The following is a 16,548-nucleotide window of genomic DNA, read 5'->3' on the forward strand; positions in this document are numbered from 1 at the left end:
TGTTTGAAAAGCAAAAGAATGAAGTAAAGTAGCCACTTACCTCTTCAAAGCCCCAAACTTTAGTAGGATTAACCCCAGAAGACGGCAAGATCCACTCCCTAGGAGGCTTTTCTCTCAAGATCTTCCAAAAGCTCAAGTAGATTGGTGAAAGGGAAGCTTGGATCTTCAAGAATTTCAAGAAGATTGGATTTTCTCTCTCATTCTCTCTAAATTTCGGCCAGCAAGAAAAGAAAAATGAGGTGGTTTTTGGTTGCTTTTTGAGCTAATGTAATGGCTACAAAACAAGGTTTTCAAGTCAACTAGGAATAGTGCCCTAATTAGTGTCTTCCACTTAGGTTTCTTGCTATCAACCTTTAGCTTTTCTAACTTTCTTTTAACTCTCAAAATATTTCTTCACTTCACTAATATATCAACTTATATTCTCCTAGGGTTTTGACCAAATTCACTAATAAGTCACAAAATCAACAATTTTCAAGAAATTAATCGTTTGAAGGTTAAAATAAGCAAGCAAGAGAAACTCACTTATCAATTAACAAGTAAATCAATAAATGAATACAAATTTTATAAAAATATAAGTTAAATAGAAATGCAATTAGTTGGGAAATGAGAAAATAATTTTTCTGGATCATCACACACCCTAATTTTTTTAATATGGCTCATATGTTGTAAATAAGTTTTATTAATTATGTTATGACACCCTATCTTTTACATTTTAGCCCCATATGCCGCCCTAATTTTTTCAATATGGCCTATATGTTGTAAATAAATTTTATTAATTATGTTATGACACTCTAACTCTTGTATTTTAGCCTAAATAAATTTTATTAATTATGTTATGACACCATAGCTTTTACATTTTAGCCCCATATGGCACCCTAATTTTTTAATATTTTTCATATGTTGTAAATAAATTTTATTAATTATGTTATGATATCCTAACTGTGAGAACCTGAGAAAATTATGTGTATACCTTAAAATTATTTTTATTTACTTTGATATTAGAAAAATTATACATAACCAATAAACGGTTACCTTAAATACCTAATTGGACCCCCATAAATTGAGAAGTTAGAAAAAAATAAATAAATTTAACAAGTACATGTCTAATGAGGTTTTCTTAAAGCTAAATGTGTCGAAATCAACTAAATCAACGTAAGAAAATTTTCACGAAAATACAAATGAAGTTAGGGGTCCATGCATGAAATCATAAAATTTTAGGCCTCGGTGAGCAAATAAACTACAACAAAAAGACTAAACTACCCTCAAGATTTTAGCCTAACTACCATGAAGCCAAGACATAAACTATCAAAGCTTATAACAAAACCGAGAAAGGAAGGCTTCTGTGATTAGAACCGAACGGAGGCTAGGCAATTATCTGCTAAATCCAAGCGGTGGGAAGTTAAGATGTAACTGAGCTTGGGCGGTGAATTGAGACAGCTGTCAGGAAGGAAATGTTACTAAGCCAGCTGAGTAAGCAATAACTAAATAGAGAGCAGCTTAAAAGAAACAAAAAAAAAACTGGGCGGTGACCGAAAGGAAACAATCTGTTCTCCTTAATCAATAAGGCCGAGAGAGTTGAGAAGAAAAGTTGTCTCCCTTTCTTGCTTTCTTCCTAAAGCAGACTCGAGTGAGTGAGACAGAGTGTGAGGGAAAAGAAAGTGTAAGCTTCACCATCAGCTAACTATACGAACGAAAACAGAAGGGAGGTCGAGTGAGGAGTTGTGATAGCAAACTTGAGCAGTCTGCATTATCGATTTGTAAGGGAAAAGAGGTAAGAATCTACCATAACCTTCTGCTTATTTGGCACAAATAAGTATATATACAAGCTGCATGTTAGTTTTAGCAAGGCATAATGAGTTTTAACCGAGGAGAAATCTGATAAAGGAGAAAAAGATGAGAACTGGACAGAAATGGAGGGAACCGAGAGTTGTTGTTGAGTTGCAGCCCATAAATAAAGAAAATTTTCCGTAATAACCTCTTAGTTATTCAGTACACTTGAATATTAAGGTTGCATGTTGGATTGTAGCTAAGAAAAACTAAGCTTGGTTGAAGGAAATAGTTGGAAGTTTCTGCTATGCTGGCCGAAGGAGGAAAGACAGAAATGTCCAAGTTTCTTTATATATTTTGGTTCTAAACTCCTACGTTGAGGCTTAGTTCATTGCATAATATTTTAGTTTTGGCATGCATGTTAGATTTGGGTATGAAATGAAGTAGTTAATGGAGGAATTTCTTGCTAAAAGATTGATTGCTGTCCGAAGCTTTCTATCAAGGCCGAGAGAGAGAGAGAGAGTTAAACCTCTGATCAGTTTTTCCTTCAAACTCCACTCTGTAAACTTTCACATCTGATATCTAAAGTTACTGGGTAGTTTAATACTTGTATTTGGCATGATGAGCTGGAGTTAAAATTGAAGGAGTTATGATAAAAATGTTGCATATTAAACTGCGGCACTGCTGGAAGCTTTAGTTGTCCAATGTCTTAGCTGATGTCAGATTGTTGTGCATGGCTGTTGGGTTGAATAATCTGTTGAAACTAGATGCTCTTTGTCTTGGTTTATGCTGGACTGAATGTACTTTTAATAGTTAGAGCTTTAAGCAAGTGAAAGAATAGCGTTTTCGCCGAAAGCTTGAAGTAACGTTACTAGTTTTGGTTGCTGTCCGAGAAATGAAACAGATTGTGCTTTTGACCGTCCCATTTTGGCCTTGAAAACGCAATATCTGGATGTCGATGTCTTCATAGGAAATGTAGGTCTAGGTCTTAGCTTCAAAACACTATAAAATTCACCTCAATCCGATAAGCGTAACTCCAATTACGATCAAAACACCCGAGGATGGCAAAGCTGCCTTTCCTTTTGTTCCCGAATGCACTTTGCTAAGATGCTAACCGTGAGGAACCAACTTTTAACCAACATTTCCTCTAATTTTCAACTTTGTAAGCTTTCGTAAATGATAGTTACGGTTAGTCTAAGATTTAATGGCTTTATATAGCTCCACAAGTAGAGTTAAACTAAAGCAAATGAGAGGAAAACACATGATAATTAAATTGGCTTCTAATTACTTAATACTATCTTTACAAATAATTTAAAGACTATAAAATTTGAGGGACTGGTGTACTGGAATAAAATTTAATTTACAAACAACCTAGAGTTTAATTAATTAAAAAGGGGACCAATGGAGTGCTCCTAAGCCATAATCTTAGAATCTTGAGTGGAAAATGATTTAATCCTAGAATAAATATCTTATAAATTATTAACTTGGGAAAACAGGTATAATTCTTGATTAAAATAATAAAGTAAATAAGTTTCAAAATAAAAGATAAATGAATATTGAATATATTATATTTGTACTTTAAAGTCAAACTTGATTTTAATAGTTCAAGTGATAAAGTAAGAACAATAAGTGAACATCTACAAACTATGTATTTGATTTGGAATTATTAACTTGTCCAGGAAGTAGCTGTGAACCAGAAAATCGACTCGAAACTTGAGAGTAATTTATTTGGATATTTGATGAGTGTTTTCCGAATTTATGTGTTAAACTGCTTATGTGTACCTAAGTGCAATTATATGGCAAATGTGCTTATTATGAAATATTGCTAAGTGATTCATTGGAAGTGTATCTCAATTGTCCCTCGCCTTCTAAGTCGAGGGTGTACTTTATCGCACTTGGCTTAGTTGAGTTTGAAGGTTGATAATTGATCAAGTAATATTGTAAGTGTGCATGACTGTAAGCCGTATGTGTACTTTATCACGCCGGCTGAACTGGGCCCCAAAACCCTCTGTTCAACGGACTATTCGAGCCAGCAAAGGGCTTGGTCGGGTAGGACGGTAGCTTTGGGTAAGTGTTTTGGTATGCTCGAGTATTATCACGGAGTAGCAGATTACTGATACTGATGTGGCCATCCAAGTGGGGGAAGTGTTTATTATTTTGGAGGTTATAAGGAGGAGTTCGGCGGAGTGTGTAGTGCATTGAAGTGGCTTCTAATGCGAGCACCGTATTCTTTTAAAAGTGATTGTTCAGTGAAGTGTTTCCTCAATTGCTAATGAAAGTGATTGTACAGTGAAATGTGCACTACTTGTTTATTTGTATTGATTCATGTGATTATTAAATGTTACTTGCATGGAAACCTCACGGGCGTAAACTCACCCTTTTAGTTTTGTTTTCCTTACAGGAGTTGGAGATTGAAAAGTGATTGGATGGAATTAGAAAGTTGCTTTGGGAAATTCCATCACTATGTGTATATATTGGAGTCACGTTTTCTTTCGTATTTTAAGATGGTTGAATCTTTTGTTTTGAGTTGATGTAATATTAAGAATGGATATTTAGAACATGTATTTTATTTCTTTTAGTGGTCAAATCTATGTTTCAAGCTGATTGGAGTGGTACTTAAGAGTGAATGTTCAGTTGTTCAATGATAATGTTATCTCTGAAGTTAATGTAAGTGAGTGAGTCCTGGCGAGAGCCAGGCAGGCGATCCGCTAACTTCTAGGGTGGGCCCTAAGAGAAGGTGGGTCGTGACACTAACTTTTACATTTTAATCCCGCATGTGGTAAACTAATCTCATTAATTCTACCATGGCACCTTATCTTTTACAATTTAGTCTCATATGTGATAAACCGGTTTCATTAATTCTATTATGGCACCCTATGTTTTACACTTTATGCTGTGTTTATCATTGGCAAAATGAGGAAGGTTGTGACAAACCTACCTCCCCCTAGGGTGTACCCAAGGGTTTGGCGGATTGTCTGCCCATCTCTCGCCAGAAATCACTCACTCACTCAATCAACTCTCAAGATTAATCATTCAAGCCTCCAAAATAACATTTAAGTTCTACAATTCAATCAAAATGCAAACTTATTTACAACCCAAAAATCAAATATATGATACAACGTCAAATGTCAAAATACATCCTATCAACCAAGAGTACAAGTACAAGATGATTATACACTCTAGTTCACACTTAATTGTTTCGGATCTCCATTCCTGTAAGGAAAACAAAAACTAAAGGAATGAGCTAAAACTCCGGTGAGGTTTCCAAACAAGCAATCAGGTAGAGAAACCATGAAAGTATGGTATTTAACAGTTTGAACACTTTGCACAATAATAAACAGTCATTCAAGAAATAAACATACATTCATTGGAAGGATACATACTCACTTGGAGCCATTCATTCAGTTATTCAGTCGCCAACCATTTCCCTTATTCCTCCATCATTTGAAAACATTTAATAGTGAAAACTCTTTCAATATTCATTGGCATTCATTCATTGATTTCATTACATTCAATTCAATGGTCAGTTCTCCACTAGACTTTGTGGTAATACTCACGTATACCAAACATTGTCCCAGGGTTAACAGCCGCCCGACCAAGTCCGTTTCTGGCTTAAGTTGACTAGCAATGAAGGGCAAGGGCCTAGTTCAGCCAAAAGGCTTACATTCATACACAAGTAGCATTCAATCATTGAAAATTTACTTTTGCTTGGGTAGAGTGCGATAAAGTACACACTCGCCCATCGAAAATCCATTTAGCAATCATTGGAAATCATTTAACTTTCTAGCACCATTCACAACATTTCACATAGTCATTTAAAGCATACAAATGCAAGGAACACTCACCTTTTAAAGTAGACCAAAGCTAAATGTTCGATTTCGGGTCGTGCTCGTTCCCACCGTTAAATCCTAAAAGCAACCAAGACAAGATGTCATGGTTCGGTCATTCAAAACTTAGGTTAATAAGGTGGTCACTTTAGCCTTAATCATCAGCCATACGCCTATCTAAAATCGGCCCCTCAAAACACAAAATTCAAAGACAAACTTGAAAACCAATCAAAGAATGTCCAAGTGCATTCTAGCGATATGAAGTACACTTGTAATAATTCAGCAAGGCATCGTAACAAAATAATAATAATTTGTAAAGGCTAATTGCTATATGATACATCTAACCATTCTAAGTGCCATCAACGAGCAATATGGATGTTATTTACGATTGCAACTGAATGCTGGACAATGGTATATATATCACGATAGTCATTTGTTATGGTATTCTATGAAAAATACCATAATTAGAAAGAAGCACGTTCAATTGTATTGAAAAAATATTACTCTAATTTTCAGTCAACTTTATAATTTCTTAACAACTTTATACAACCCATTACAGAATAATTGATGACATTAACACTGGACATGATTATAAATATTCTACCCACTTGTCTAAATTTGAACACAGTGAAACATTGAAGGTGCCTGTATAGGCACATGAATAACTTGTAACATCTTATTAACTGCTTGTAACGTAGATATGCAGCATTCCCAACTAGGCCGACATGGAGGTCCAATAACAACTGAGCCTTCAAAAACACCGCAAATCTCGTTCAAGACATGCACTAATTCATTTCCAGATTGTCCATCAAAAGAAACTCACTATAGCGAAGCGATTGAAACTGAACAATATCTTCAACAGAGAAGTACTAACACTAATAAATGAGGTCAACTTGGTGAACGGATAATCAGAATTCAATAGTTTGGTCAATCAATTAATGTGTCGTTAAAAAATTAGAGGTATACATCATTCATCAACCTGCCTCTGAGGGGAGGCGACGTCAACAGTTAGTTGCAATCTCTGGGTGTTGTTTCTTTCCTGAAATGCGTAACGATGGCAAATCAGCTAATACACCTAATGGTACATATGGTTAATAATATACGATGTTCAAGTATCCAAGTATCCAATTAACAATACTACATAAATATGTGATGTAACGATAAAAGTTTGTCACCTGCAGTGATAGTGAAAATACATGATATACATCAATATTATAGCGTGTTGAAATTGCCGTATGCTCCTCCTACATGATATAAAATAACTATTCAACTGTCAATAAATCATTACCAGTGCCTATATTGCTCGGTTCAAAAGCTAAATTGGAGTAGACATTATAACAAAAATGATATATTAAAACATGAATATATCTCTGATGGAGTTATATTTGGAAAAAATAAAAAATTTGAGGTACATCCATTCTGTAGGTACTATTATAGGAGACTCCTGATTAGCTAACCGGTGGACCTTCGGATAATACAAAACATTATGTTATAGAATCGAGCATACGTTAACTACATAATATATATGTTTTGAAGCGTTCAGGTGCCAACCATTACAACACTCCGAAAGGAATTGTACGATACGAACAACAAAGTTTTATTTTTCCTACTAAATGTATGCATACCATTTCACTTTCCTCGATTTCGGGAGCAACAACGTTTGGAGGGCCATTCACTGACTGGCTTCTTGAATACGTCTACGAGTTTTGAAGGGCCAAATAATTGTATAAGACGGACAAAATAGGTATATCCGAGAGGATGACAGGCGTAACAAAATTATCACATAATATAACATCCATGTAACTAATTTTGTTGTTAGAAACATTTAAATAAAAACTAAAGCCTTGACCATTTTATACTAACCGAAACTGATTCAATAAATGAACGGCATCCCATAAATATGTGTTCATCAAATTCAACCGATGTCGGCTCCAATTCTGAGACCTGTATTATTGACACGACAATAATGTTATTTCACAATGAATGGTACCTAAACTTTACTTAACGGTAATATAATAAAAATATTTTTGCATAAATGTTTACCATCATAAAAATTGGATCTATACCATAGTCTGTGCAGTTCTTGACAATCTAGATTTTTTTTTTACTCTATCAAATTTATCGACCCAACTTCGCATCACTCTACTTCTCTTCCCACCGGCTCGTTTTTTAATGCCTCTTGCGACTACTGCCTCTCCCATTTTATTTACAATTTCAATTTTATCTCATTCCTCCACATTCAGATTTTTATGATTTTGCGAAGGTTGCTCTTCACTTTCTGAGAGGAGGAACTCAACTCTCTTTGCCAAATCAAATATGACGGTGATTACTACTTTGCTGGTGTTCTCCAACATTGATGTTCGAGTTGCGACCTTAATCATGGATGGAGCGAGCTCCCGAAAACAAGTTGAAATGATTACTTTTGGATCAGCCACAATTTCTCGTTCTCGCCGATCAAAACAGTTCCCAGCCCGAGCTCTTTTTGTCCATCGCTTCTTAATGTATTCAGGAAGAATTGTCTTTATGTCCATGGTATCAAACACTTTCAAAGCGTGCCCACACAAAATTCTTTCATTCTCGTATTTTTTGCAACTATAGCGTACATTTAGATCATTCCGATTGAATACCACTATTCTTTCAAGTCCTCCATCATACTTCATCACCGCAAATTCCACAAACATCCCCGCATCTTGTTGTCTCAATATAACCATAGCTGTTGACTCGACATATTCATTTTGAAATGCAACAAATATGGTTGGTGAATACGTTTCTGCTACATGCACAAGCATAGGTGTTTGCCTCAACCCTACCATAGGGAGATTTTGCCTCATTTCATATTTTGCGATGAGTTCATTATGTCTCTTATCATCAACCACCCTATTGAAATGTCTAAAGGACTGCACAAGGTCATGATCCAGTTTTAAATGATTTTTTATTGCTGCATTTAGGCTTTCGCTAAGTTGGGTGCTTCGCATTCCCGCAGTCCATTTTTCTTTCATCATGCACATTGCCCATTTATTACGAATTCGATACAGCCTGAAAAGCCATTCATTATTTTCAAGATTATGTTTCTTCACCATCGCCTCCCACACCCTGTTGAATTGTTCCACTTCTTCAATCTCATACATGCAGGCACCAAACATGTATGGAAGGTCACTATTTTTCTTGTAGTGATTGCCAAGATATTTCATAAAATTACACCTTATGTGAAATGTACATAGACCGTGAAACTTTTGGGGCATGACAAGTGAAGCAGCAGTTGCCATGACGTGATCTTGGTCGATTAGTATGGTACTTAGATGCTTTCCACACATTGCTTCTAAAAATGTACCAAAAATCCATTTGAAAGAATCTATCGTCTCATCATACATAAGGGCAACATTGAATATCACAATTTGCCTATGTTGGTTAAAATCCACAAATACTCCAAGTAGGCAATATTTTTTATTTGTTTTGTAGGTTGTATCGAATGTGATTACGTCTCCAAAAAAGTTATAGTCAATTAACATTCGTACATCAGCCCAAAAGATATTTGTTATCTACTCTTCACAGTCCAGCTATACGGCATGAAAAAATGATGGATTCTCGAGTGTTTGCTCTTGAAAATAATTCAGCATGCTACCTACTTCGCCATATTTCAAGCTCATTTCCTATCTCGTTTGAAAATATCGTTTAACATCATCCCGAGTATATCCCACATTACCCATCCCACCTGTCTCCTTTCCCATAAGCTCATGGCTCTGTTTCAATGAAAACCTAGCATCCTCGCTTATTTCAGCTTGGAATCCTTGAGCCTAACTCACTTTTCTTTGTGATGGCATCATGTGCGAACATTGCATAATATGCAACTCATGGTTATGCTCTAAGACAAGGTTATGCACATGGTACTTCATTGTTCCTCTAAGCAACACGATAACCATTTTAGTTTCACACCCTGTTTTCGTCGGCACTCGTGTCCTCTTTAGCATCACATCACCTTTTTACTTGCGCTTCACACCTTCCTTGAAGCAACTATATTTTCTTGACGTGGTCACACCGTCTTTGTCTTTATTTACAGTCTTTGCATACACTAAAATTCATTTTAAAGGCATATTTGTTGTAAAACTTGTACGCATCTTCTTCACTGTTGAACTCCATTCCTAATTCAGGGATCCAATCTTCTGCTAATTTACTGCAATCCATTACTTCTACTCCTACCAATTATGCATCAAACACCCTAATTTGCAACACTTCATGAATAGTATTTACATAAACGATAGCATACATGTATATTACAATTCATAATGTGTTATGAATCATACAGTACTGGTATGACAAATTCTATTATTATGCTTATCAATATGATTAATGATTCACATCACTTTACTTTTACTCTAAGACAACAGCATTATCTATGTACAAATACAACTACATGTACACTAAGTTATACGGACTGTAATGTGTTGGTCACTTGATATAAGTCTATTTTCACTGTATGTACATCCACTCTGGTAATTATATTTAGGTTATAGGTTCCTTAACTCACTCGACCTTATATCATTCATTAATGACATAGGCCTTAGCCAACTCCGTATTTTCTACCATTTCTATATTTTGAGGACCAAATAAGTATTTTCTACTCATTGTAATATATTTTTTATCTCATGTAATTTACTTACAACACCAGGTACACCCATTTATTATTCACATAGCTCGGTCTTTTCCTCTGCTTGATCTCATTCGACTCTACACCTCCATTTTATACCCTACATGGTTAGGAGAAGGGCAAACTAAGATTGCATTATGAGCATGGACCAATTACTGAATGCACAATGATTTATATCAATTGTAATACGGTGACTATAACATGTAACTAATTTATAACAGCATGTACATTCATTCACTTGTTAAATGTGGCTTTGTTTCTCTCATCTTTCTCTAATTTCGTTCGACGGTTTACTTGAATACATACCCCTGGGTATTCCAATCACTACTATCCCATTATAGTCCATCACTGAAAAAACGTGAATGCTCACACACACACAAATACGGTACACACACACAGATATGGTACAACTTCACTATTCTTCTAATCATCTTCATATTATGTCTTTAGTGACTCTAATTTCATCCTTCATTTAACAGATGTGGATTTGGGTGACAAATGATTAGCCACAGTTACTGACATGGTTCAGTCACGTTACCTTGATTTGCTAATAGGCTTCACATTTCGCCGAACTCAGAGAGCGCAACTGCTTCTGCTGTTAAGTTGAAGGACAAAATCTCTCCTCAGGGATGCTGAATTTCGTCTATTTACTTCTACCTTGTCACCTGCCTTGCACGCATTCAAAATGGATACAATAGTCTCAACCCAGCACCTAACTCGAAGAGTTTGCTGCTTCTACTATTAAGTTTTAAAGACAAAATCTGGCTTCATCTTTGTTTGGTTCTACCTTGCCGCCTGTCTCTTTACCCAGTTTTCTGTCAATTGCTACCTTCAGCAACACACCAAGACTCTTCCCTCGATTTTGTTTTCTACTACTAATTCAAAATTTCAACTTCCATTTGCTCCGTCTGATCCCGTTTGGAAGTCAATATTTCTTCATTTTGAACGGCGTCATTTTTACCCCTGCTTAAGCCTTGCTGACTTGGATAATTTCTCGCCTCACGTTTTTTATTGTGAGGAGACCGTTTAGGAGCGGTCCCCGTATCCATTCTCCACATGCTTCAATACAATCTCGATAGACTTGATGTGATCTAGGCTAATGCCAAACTTATCAAGGTTAGGCTGAAGTGCATCAATGATTATCACAGGAAAAATCTACTCTAATGCCACATGTTATGGTGGCGGAAGCGTAGGAAGCAAATGGGATACACGAACTTTTGACCCAAAAAAATGGGATACACGAATACCCTCCATATGATAATCATTATAAGAGCGAAACCCTGGCATGAATTTGAGATTCATAGAAACGAGAGAAAACTTTCAACAATTGGAATATCCAATCAAGTTTGATATAATATTTGATAAAGAATGATTACAAAAGACCCTAGATATGATTATTATAGGCTCTTTCTTATACATTCACTTTTCTTTTCTAATTTTTAAATTTTTTAAAAGCCAAAATAATCCAAAATCTAGAATCTACCTATGAGTAACTTTAGCTCTAGTTTTTTCTCTATAATCACGTTTTATAATTAGCTTTTGCAAATTTTACAACAAAGGAGAGCAAACACAGAATCAATTAGCACCCAAAAAAAAAAGTACGTTAGAATTGGTTGCACTGTTTATACCTTTCATTGTAGTGGAGAAATGTACATTTCTTCTTTATCAATGTCATCATTGTTTTGTCTCGTTTTTATTGGTGGCGCCATGGAGGTCCATGAGAAAACAGAAGGAAGCCATATATGTGAGGACTCGTAAAATTTCTTATATTTTTCTTAAAAATCCCCTTTCATTTGGAAATTATTACTTTATAATAGCCCTACTACCCAATCACCCTACAATAAGTGCAAATGAATCTAAAAAGTAGGGTTTCACTTTTCATTTTTTAAGTTAGCGTGAATTAGGGTTTTACGCCTAGCCGTGGTGTGACTATCCGGTACGGAGTGTGAATCAAATTTGGTGATTAAGAGCGAGTTTTAGATGATATTAAGTGTGTGATTAGAAGTGATAATAATAAATTAGTGAATTATAAGTTAAACCCCTAGTAGATGCGATTTAAGGAAAATCGGCTCAAATCGACGGATACCGTTTGTTACCGAATGAGTGCACCACTTGAACACCACTTTGTTACCTTAATCCCCTTGTTATTAATTGAACAAAATTAGCCCTAAATATCTTCTCCTTTCAGCCGAAAATGTGGACCAAAAAAACAAGAGAGAAAAGAAAATTTTGACTTCCAATTAAATTGTGACACTTGTCAAACCTTTGACCAAATTAACTCCAATCTTCTTATCTTTTCTAGAGCTTTGTTTCTTCTTCATTTCTGCATATTGCTGGCCGAAACTTGAGAGGGGGAAAGGGAGAGAAAACTTCATTTTTGCACTTCAATTTCAAGCCTCAATCTTGAGTTTCAACCGATAATCTTGCAAATTCCTCCACAAAAGTTGATCTCCAAGGAAGTTTAAGGGTTTTGGTGGAGTGATTTGGGAAGAGGAAGGTCTTGGCAGCTTCTTGACATAGGGATTAAGGTGAATTTGGTAAGAAACTTCCCTCTACTTCTTATATATGTAAGCTAGAAGCTTAAAGTTGTAATTTTGATGGATTTATGGGGAAAATTTCGTGGGTTAAATGATATGTTGGGATATTTTGTTAGGGTTTATATTTTAAGTCTTGATTATGGTTATCTATCTCTTAATTGATATTATTGAGCTAGTAATTGGTGAGTTTGATGATAGAGCACTTGTTAGATATGAATTTCTAGAGTAAATATGCAAATTCCAGAAATTGAAAACCAAGTTGCTCTGTTCTGTCTGGTTCTGTTTGACCTTGATAGAGGCCGAGTTAAACTTAGCACAAAACATGAAAGTTGTATAGAATGATATTTTATAGGTGCCTGTAAAATTTCAACTCAATCCGTGCACTGTAGCATGTGAAAAGACAAACATACCCCTGACTGCCATAGAAAGAACTTTAGAGACAGTTTTGACATTTCACCAATCTGACCGCGTCTGTTCACCCTGATGCGTACTGAATTAGCATTTAGCCAAAACATAAAAGTCTTAGTGCTATGTCTTAGCTTTCCAACGCCCCTAAAATCGTCTCGATTGGACTTCGGTAGCCTGAGTTATTGTCATTTAAGTATAGCGCGGTTAACTGACCTGTTTGTGAGATTCTGGTTCTGTAAATTGGGAATATGACTTGGATACACTAGAAACTGGACTAAGTGATTCTTATCAAAATTGTAGCCCTCTGTCTTAGCTTCGAAATGGTATAAGTTGTACCTCAATCCGATAAGCGTAGCCTCGGTTGTGTCCATTACGTAAAACAACGTCAAATCTGTCTTTTATTTTTTGACGCAAACTTCATTTCCGCACATGTTCCTAACTTGGTTTGGTACTTGTATGCTGTTGAGCCTATTGAACGGCTATGGAAATGAGATGATTTTGTGTATAAATTTGGGTCTGACTGAGGAAAACTTGAAGCCATAAATGGCTGAAAAATAGGTAAATACAAAGGGCGTGCTACCCAAATTTACGCTCGAGGGCTAAACAGCTATACTTGTGACTCGAGTAAGGTTTGAGAGCGAATATCACGTGAACCATTTAGGATATTTGCATCTTCTTTTATCGAGAAATATAAGTGAGAACTTAGCCGAAACTTGTACCCTTGGAAAAATAAACTTAACGACTAATAGAAATACTTTTTCTTTGTCATTTCGACTCAAATGGAGATTTTAAAGTTTTACGAGTAAGTATAAGTTTTACAAATATTTTACTTATGCCTTTTGGTTTAAATGCACTCTTTTCACTACCAAAATCATATTTATACTTTGTACTAGTACGTATTCGAATTTTCTTTGAACCACTTAAATCTTTGATGGTTGAAGCATAATGTGTTCTTTTGATTATATTAGGGTTCATCGGTGACTAACGGTATTATCCGAAAGGATATTTTGGATATTATTTTGAGTAAATAGGTGAGTGTTCCTTGTTTGTTATATTTTCATTGACTATATGGCTTGTTCTTGACTATATGGCTTGTTGGGGATGCATGATTACATGTTCCATGTTATCAATGACTGTTAAAATGAATTTTACTAAGCGAGTATGTACTTTATCGCACTCGACCTAAATAAATGTGAAATTTTCAATGATTAAATGCTAGTTGCGCATGAATGTAAGCCGTTTGGCTAAACTGGAACCTTGCCCTTTGTTACCTGTCGACTCGAGCCAGAAGCGGACTCGGTCGGGCGATTTGGTTACCCTGGGTGAAAGTTTGGTATACTCGAGTATTACCTTGTAGTCTGGTGGAGCCTGACCAATGTCCAGGAGGGGGTGAATGAAATGAATGAACGAATGTCAATGCAAAAGAGGGGTTTTACTTACAAAAATGCATTTTCAAATGATTGGAGGAATAAGGGAATGAAAGGAGAATGATTGAACGAATGAATGAATGGCTCCCTGTGAGTACGTATCCTTTTAATGAATGTGTTATTATCGCTTTCCATTGTCAATGTCTCTTAAATTATTGGTTATCTATGGTTAATGCATTTGGCTTTACTGTTTGATTATATGTTCGGAACCTCACTGAGCTTTTAACTCATCCCTTTAGTTGTTTTCCTTAACAGGGGAAGGCGAGCCAGAACGGGAGCTTTGGGTAGACTAGCTTAGTCTAGATCTCTGAATTTTGTAATGGTTCTCGCCCTAGTGTCTGGCACGGGCTGGATGTATGACGAATTGAGAACCTTTGTATATTCAATATTTGTGCTCCCTTTTGAGATAGAAATGTATATAAGTTTCGCTTTAAGTTTTGGATTGTTGCTATATTTACTCCTGTGGTTTTATTTCGATTTTAATTGAGGATTGAAGTGAACGATGGAGTCCCGGCGAGAGCTGGACAGGCGGTCCGCCAAACCCTTTGGTTCGCCTTAGGGTAAGGTGGGGCTGTCACAATATATACCCATTTGAATGAGGTGTTTGAAAATTTGTCACAAAATTACTAAGTCCAAGGCGTAATTAAAATTAAGTATTTTTTGTGATTTAATTTAGAAAAATATAGTTACAACTAACCCCTATCTCATCCCTTTTTTTTGGGTTCATTTTATGGGTGGAGTTCCAAGAAAGTAAGGAAATGACTTTGATAAATTCATGCATAGCTAAAAATATTTTATTTCATATTTTTAGACTTCCTTACTTACTTCAAATTTATTATTTCGAATTAATTACAGTAACCCCATACTTTGGAAGTACTGCACTTTGCCTCCTCCTACTTCATCAAAATATCCTCAGAAATTAGCAACTTTTTACATCATCCTCTACTCATTTTTTTGTATCTGGCCTTGTTGATTCTCCTCCTACCGTTCATTTTTTTCCTATCCTTTTTTATTTACCTATACTCTTCACTTTCCTTTAAAGCACGGTGACTTGTAAATTGTAGACAAATTACCTTGTTTGGATTGTAATTTTTCTCCAAAACATTTTTAAGTTTTTCATGAACATATTTTTCAATCACCTCTTTACTTCACATACATCAAATCGATACAATACATTTTTCTACAAAAATTTCAGAAAATAGCAATTGAAACGAGTTCGAATTTGCTTTTCAGGTTGTGTGGATGATTTTAAATACTATGTCACAATAAAACACCATTGGCATTGTCGATTTTTGTTTTTCCAATAAAGCAACAAGACGCAAAAGTAACCCCAGAAATACTAATGTATCTTAAGACTAAAGTTACAAGAAAAAGAATTTAACGATATTGGAGCAGGTAAACTTAAGGTGTGTTTGATAAAATTGAAATCTAAAAACTAAAATTTGAAGTCTGAAATCTGAAATCTGAATTTATTAAATTAGTGAATTTTTAAGTACTAAATTTCATTTGATTGTATATCATATTAAGTAATAAGTAAATAGTTTATCACTTATTTTCTGCAGTAAATTTTGGCTAAAAAATTCAGTGCCACTTAATGAATTCAAATATTCTAATTTTGGTTATCAAATGTGTCTGAATATGTTAAGATCTATATCCATTAGATTTAAGTATTGAATTGGATTATCAAACAAAATCTTAGATTTGGTCCGATTAATTATGGTTATTGTATTATTTTTCCCACAATTTGCTATATCCTTAAAAACATGACTGTATTTATGTATTGAATTGAAAAGAATGAATAATATTTATAAAAACAACGAAATTAAATAACCATACACCAATTTATGTCAAAATTACAACAATCAAACAAATGTAAAATCCCAATAGTACCTGAACTGGTCCGCATTTATAACACTTCCTATTCAAATGATTATTAG

At 35.2% G+C, this 16,548-nt stretch overlaps 1 protein-coding gene and 1 long non-coding RNA gene across 2 annotated transcripts; one reads left to right on the plus strand and one right to left on the minus strand.

Annotated features, from left to right (window-relative positions):
* Positions 1 to 1,503: 1,503 nt before the first annotated feature.
* LOC140011003 (uncharacterized) lies at positions 1,504 to 4,438 on the plus strand. The gene is made up of 2 exons (XR_011818218.1): positions 1,504 to 1,771; positions 4,169 to 4,438. It is a non-coding gene; the product is annotated as an uncharacterized lncRNA (long non-coding RNA).
* Positions 4,439 to 7,819: 3,381 nt separating this feature from the next.
* On the minus strand, positions 7,820 to 8,860 carry LOC113700882 (protein FAR1-RELATED SEQUENCE 5-like). Its single transcript, XM_027221311.1, has one exon. The coding sequence runs from the start codon at positions 8,858 to 8,860 to the stop codon at positions 7,820 to 7,822; it is 1,041 nt and encodes a 346-aa protein (XP_027077112.1).
* Positions 8,861 to 16,548: the final 7,688 nt, after the last annotated feature.

This window comes from Coffea arabica, chromosome 7e (assembly GCF_036785885.1).
Source record: "Coffea arabica cultivar ET-39 chromosome 7e, Coffea Arabica ET-39 HiFi, whole genome shotgun sequence".
Classification (NCBI taxonomy): domain Eukaryota; kingdom Viridiplantae; phylum Streptophyta; class Magnoliopsida; order Gentianales; family Rubiaceae; genus Coffea; species Coffea arabica.

Coding starts and splice junctions, on each gene's coding strand:
- LOC113700882 (XM_027221311.1), bottom strand. CDS start 8,860: ATGGCAACTGCTGCTTCACTTGTCATGCCCCAAAAGTTTCACGGTCTA.